Genomic DNA, 6,000 nt, shown 5'->3' on the forward strand with positions numbered 1-6,000 from the left:
ACTTGCAAAAAATATTGTGTGGCTTTTAAACTTCTATTATAAATAATAATTTTTTTTCTGAGAACATTTATATTTTTGTTTATTTCAAACTTTATACTACTGTGTTTCCAGTTTATAATCAACCCAAGGTTTTAAACCCTTTAGTTTGCAAGTTCCTATGTTTTCTTAAACTTTAATCTAGTATTTATCTTGCAAAAAAAATATTTTTTCACACCTTTCACTGAAAAAAAAAATACATCAAAATTTCTGTACAATCTTGCCCAAATATAAGTCTATATATAATCTTCTGTTAAAAGATTAATGAAAATAGATGTTAATTACTTTAACAAACGTTTTTAAATTGTATTTAATTTATTTTATTTCTAAAATTGAAAAATGCTTTATTGTAAAAAATTTTTCTTTCAGATTAATAAATATAGCTTATGCTTTGGGATGCTATGTTCATTCAGTCAAAGGTAATATAAACAAGAGGTTTGAACTTAAATTACCATTATATAAGTATGAACCTATAAGAATGAAACGAAAATAATATGTAAGACATAATTAAAATAAAAGCATAACTGAGAAAAATAATCAAAATTATTTTTCTACTTTCATCATATGACCGTAAATGTTTGCATATCAAAATTTTTTTGAAAGTACATTTATTTTGTAAATAAAGAATTTCACAAAAGGAAGGCAACTTTACTCATATTTTATTAATAAATAAAAGAAATCGCTTTGACATTAAATTAAAAAAGAAACTGTGATTTTTGAAAGATCAGGCTTTTTTTTTTATTAAAGACATTTTTTTTTGTCATTTACAATATGAAAAAAATAAAATATATTAAAAAAATTAATATTTTGCTATCTATAAAAATGTCCTGCTTTCTCTCATTAATTTAATTTGGTTAAGAAAAAAAATTAAAATTCTATACATCTTTTAAATAACAGATATATAGGTTGCAGCAATTGGATAATTTCTAACTTAATTACTTATTAGTAATCAAAAGTATATAACGAAGAATATCTTAAAAATTACGCCATGTTTTTTTAATGAATTATTTGTTTCTGTTGAGTGTGAAACAATGTCACAGTTTTAAATTAAAACTTTCTTCTGAAAAAAATTAAATTAAAATTCAAGTTTTGTTATACGAAAGACATTTAAATCTTTGAAAGTGGTAGAGAGCAAAAAGGTTAAAGAACAATAAAATATTGCAAAAAGTAAGTTAAAACCAGAATGGAAATAGCCAATTTAAGCATTTGTTTTCTTAATACTAAAGGAAATTATCAGCATAGGGTGTTCTGTAGTTTCTACTTTTAACGCACATTTTCAAAATTCTTGCCGCAAGTGTTTGAAGATTAGAATCTCAGCTTCATTGCAATTCATCTTGATAATGATTCTTCAGACTTTTGTAATGTTTTTTGTATTTTTTTGCTTGAATATCTTTTTGCAACCTTAACATTTATTCATTAAACTAGTGATGCAGCGGCTGTATTTATTTACACAACTCAAAGTTACGATGTGGAGTAGAAATTATTATGTTTGTTTAATGTTTACGATTAATAAACCAACCTTTATTGAAAGAAAAGCTTTCTAATTGACTTTTGTTAACAGAGGTATTTTGACTGAACAGCCGTATTTACTAAATAAGTTAAATATATACATTCAACAAAAAACATCCAGATGAGATCTGAATTAAAAAAAAGAATTTTAATTAGGTTCTAAATTTACAGTTTAATGCACATTTTCTGTACACTTTTGTTGGAATAATTTGCAAAATGTATAAAGTTTTATAGAGTAGTAAATAATCTTTCTGAGGAACTATAAAAAATTCATTTTGATTAATTGTAGTAAACAATATGCAACTAAACATTTCAATCTTAGGTAAGTAATATTTCTTTAGCAACAAGGCATGTAGTAACAATTTAAACTTTTTATTGAACAAAATGCAACAAAAAGCATTTGTGTTGGTACCAGGCTAAAATTATTGCCAAAGAACTATTACTGGACAGTGAAATACAAAGTTTTCTTACATTACTTAAAAATTAACAAAATTACATTAAAAATACTCTTTGCAACCCATGCAAGGATGTATTGTTAAAGAATTAATACAGAAAAATATATATCACATATTGGTTTGTTAATGTTATTTATATGTTTTGTACATGGCAGTAACTGTTTAACATTTTTTTAAATACCTATTGTTATGACTTTTAAATTTCTCTCTTCTGTTTATTGACAACAAATATAGTTAAAAAAAATAAATGTTGACAAAGATAAATTATTTGTAATTTAAGAAATAGCTCAACAGTAATAATTATTCAATTTAAATTTTAATTAAAATTATTGCTCTTAAATGTGCATTGTGAATAGGAAACTAGTACTTTGACAATATAACAAATACATACAGAGAAATGTCTGCAAAGTTTTATCTAAATAAGTATGACAGTAAAATAAATACATAAATTGATAGAAGAAATTACATTTATATTTATTGAAATTTTTTAATTCTTAATTGATTCAAGCTAGATATAAGGTTGGGCACCCCTTTCTCAATGTATATGCAGAATTTCCTAAAACTTTGTGTACAACTATGGAGAGGATTTAGAAAATACAGTTTGGAACCATAACTAGATAAGAAAGCATAAGTGGGAAACTCCATAACGCCATAGTGAAACACACACACACAAAATAAACAAAAAATAAGGCCACAATACAGAAAAATCATCAAATGCTTTATAAAAACAAAGGAATATAATGTATGGCTCATAAGTAGGAAGAGTTACAAATTGCATTTGTTGACATGGATGCACACATCTATAAGACATGGATTGGCAAATCTTTTAAAGATACTTGGAGCTTTGTTGATCATAGCAGCAAAGATTTGTGTCAGCAAGTCCACTTCAGAATTTAAATCAGGTACACAATGAGAAATCTAGACTTGCCTAACTTAAGAGTTTGCACACAGCTGCTACTTATTGATTCCCACCCTACTTTCCCATCTATACTTTCCATACACATTTTCTAAGTTATGGGAAACTCTGTATATGCAAACTAAACAGTCAAATTTGTTTAGCTTTAACTAATAAAGACTAGACCTAAAAGTATAAGGAGGATATCATCTTACTATCTAGCTGACAAGCAAATATCCAGATTACAAATTTTCATTTAGTTTACATTTTAAGACTTGAAAAAATCAACAAATACAGATGAAAACAGACATAGACTTGCGATCTTCCATGATTTGAATCAATGAATGATTTATTTTCATCCCACATCTAGTTCTCAAAACTTAAATTATAATTTAATAAAAATATCAGAATACATTGTATTGATTTTTCCAAATATATATATATATATTAACAAAAATTACTAATAGAGAAAAAAATTAATAATATAATACACAAATGAAAATAAAATTTATTTCACAGATTATTCACAGATCATTGGTTCAAATTATTAAAAACTGATTTGATGAGTGTTTTCTTCTTTTAACTTATGCTTCATACAAGTAAAAATAATTGGGTGCCAACTCAAAACTTATTTAACAGCTGAGATAATTAACTTGTTAGTGTTGAGTTAGCCATTCAGAAGCTCGCTTTAGTTTAATTTTAACTGATCAGAGCTCAGTATAATATGGACTGGAAAGTCTGTGGTGGGGAGTAATGTGGCATAACTACCACTATAAATATTAAATACCAATTCACTAGTATATAAGACATGCCAACTTGATTCTATCTTGAGGTATCTTTTGATAGATGAAGGTTGACATAGACCTTAATTATAACCTTTCAAGTCTCTAGCATTAAAATGACATGTAACATCAAAACTATTCAGCAATTGTAAGATACAAGTAGTTTTTTTCAATTTGGCACTTTTGTTTTAAGTCAGAGGGTAGAAGAAGTAAAATCTACTTGGTACACTTACCACAAAGAAAATAAACAGTCTTAAGTAGAAATATGTGTTTTTTTTTCTTAACATTAATATATGAGGGTAATTTCACAGATAAATGATATTTGTGCATTTAGGATAAAAATTTAATCTAAAGAATTTTTTTTGTTCTTATAGTGTATTTTTAAATGAATTTAAATAAGCTTATTAGGTTAGTTATATAACCTAATAAGCTTATTTATATGATATATTATTATATAACTGATTTTTTAAAAGAGACATACTTAAATTTTAATTTTGAAAAATGTTAATTACGTCTAAATAATTTCGATAAATAAGTTGCAAAACTTGTTAAAACAATAATTGTGCAATTTAAAAAAAGCTTAAAATGACCTTTAATTTAAAACTGCACGCGACTTACATCACCCTTTTTACAGTAGTTATATTTTAAAGGGATATATCATAGGCACCAAACCAAAAGTTGGTCAATTTTGCAAGTTCTAGTTCTGTATACAAGCTTATATCGATTTTAAAAGTAAGCCAAATATAAGAATTTACTCTTATAAAAGTGCTACCTTGATACAAATGTTATAGGAATTGAACGATATTGGTTTAAATATACCCCTGGACAGTGGCGTAGCGAGCTTAACTCGCGCCCGGGGCACAATGGTACTTGAAGCTATGTAGTANAAATATACCCCTGGATAAACAACTAGACTTACAGTTATATTTCTCTAAAAATCATGATGTGTCAGCGATTGCTTTTAATGGTCCACCTCAGTAACTTAAAGAATTCATGATTAAAGTTTACCATAATGACCCCCTCCCATTTTTTTCCCAATTATTTTTGCTTTTGTAACTTGGTTAGTTGCGTAATGTAGATGATATTTTAAAACTTAGGAGGTCATTAAGCATATTTTGGAAAAATATATAAATTGATTCCTGGTTAATATTTTCCTCTCAAAAATATTATTATAATAAAAATTGATAATCGTAAAACTATAATAAAATAGTAAAGTTTTCGAGTAAAATTCCATAGTGGTTGCTTTATTAGTTGCAGATATAATCCATATTATTCAAAAAAAAAACATAATAATTTAATATCTCAGAATAAAGGTAGGATAACAGATATTTTTAAACATAACTTTATACAACTTTACATTTCTTTATGCTGTTTCACAACAACACGTTTTTTTTGTGTATTATACTTTGAATACAAAAACATTAAAAGTGAAAAAGATCCATGGATACATCGATAAATCACAAAATCATGTTGTATGTATGGGGAGTTTGAAATGTCTCATAAACAAAGTGGAGGTGCTTTATTTATACATAGGCAATTTTGTAAATAGGCTAGTACGCATACAAGAATGTTTCTTCCCTATGCACTGTGTTCTTATCTAATAACATATGGGAAAATTTAAGGTATTAATAGTAATAAATTAAGTAAATATTTCAATTTGAAATGCCAATTTCTGTGAGCAGGATCATCAGCAGGAGCCCCCATCAGGGGGGAAGGGGGCGCACGATACGCCCACTTAAAGCTTGGGGGGGAATTTTTACACTAAATAAAACGAATAGTTTGGGGGGGGGGAATTTTTACACTAAATGAAACGAATAGTTTGGGGGGGGAATTTAGACGCTTTAAGTACATAAATAAAAGGAGCATTGTCATATTATGAGTAGAATGCAAGCAAAGTAGCACTATTTCGAACAAGCTAACATGGAAGGGGGAAGTTGTGCCCAAGACCTTGGGAGGGGGGGCACTGATCATCAGAAGGTTATGAGAAAACTTTTACAATTTAAAACGAAAAGAAATTTAAATTAATAGGCAATGGAATCCCTTATAAATACTGTTATATAATGACATTAAATAAAAAATAGTACAGCTATTATGATAGTATTAAATTAAATATAAGAGATTGTCATTAGGGAAATATAGCTTTTTTTTAACAATATATGTGAATGTTTTTTTTTTTTGAGTCGTGGTTAAGCAGATTTTAAAAAAAAAATGTGTTATCTGAATAAAAATGAGTAGTTCAATCATATTGCTCATTTTTATTCCGGGGAACACTATACTTTAATTTTCTCAAAAGGACCTGCATTTCGTACAAAAACTACAATTT

At 26.9% G+C, this 6,000-nt stretch overlaps 1 protein-coding gene across 4 annotated transcripts in view; it reads left to right on the forward strand.

Moving 5' to 3' along the window:
- The window catches only part of LOC107445930 (DNA-directed RNA polymerase I subunit RPA49), a 36,419-nt gene extending 34,848 nt beyond the window's left edge, over positions 1 to 1,571 (forward strand). For all 4 annotated transcript variants that reach the window (XM_071187949.1, XM_071187951.1, XM_043050348.2 and 1 more), the window contains one exon: positions 406 to 1,571. In XM_071187949.1, coding sequence (XP_071044050.1) covers positions 406 to 529 — 124 coding nt within the window. In that variant the 3' untranslated portion in view covers positions 530 to 1,571. The remainder of the gene's footprint in view (positions 1 to 405) is intronic.
- The last annotated feature ends 4,429 nt before the right edge of the window (positions 1,572 to 6,000 follow it).

The sequence above is a fragment of the Parasteatoda tepidariorum genome, chromosome X1 (assembly GCF_043381705.1).
Source record: "Parasteatoda tepidariorum isolate YZ-2023 chromosome X1, CAS_Ptep_4.0, whole genome shotgun sequence".
NCBI classification, from domain to species: domain Eukaryota; kingdom Metazoa; phylum Arthropoda; class Arachnida; order Araneae; family Theridiidae; genus Parasteatoda; species Parasteatoda tepidariorum.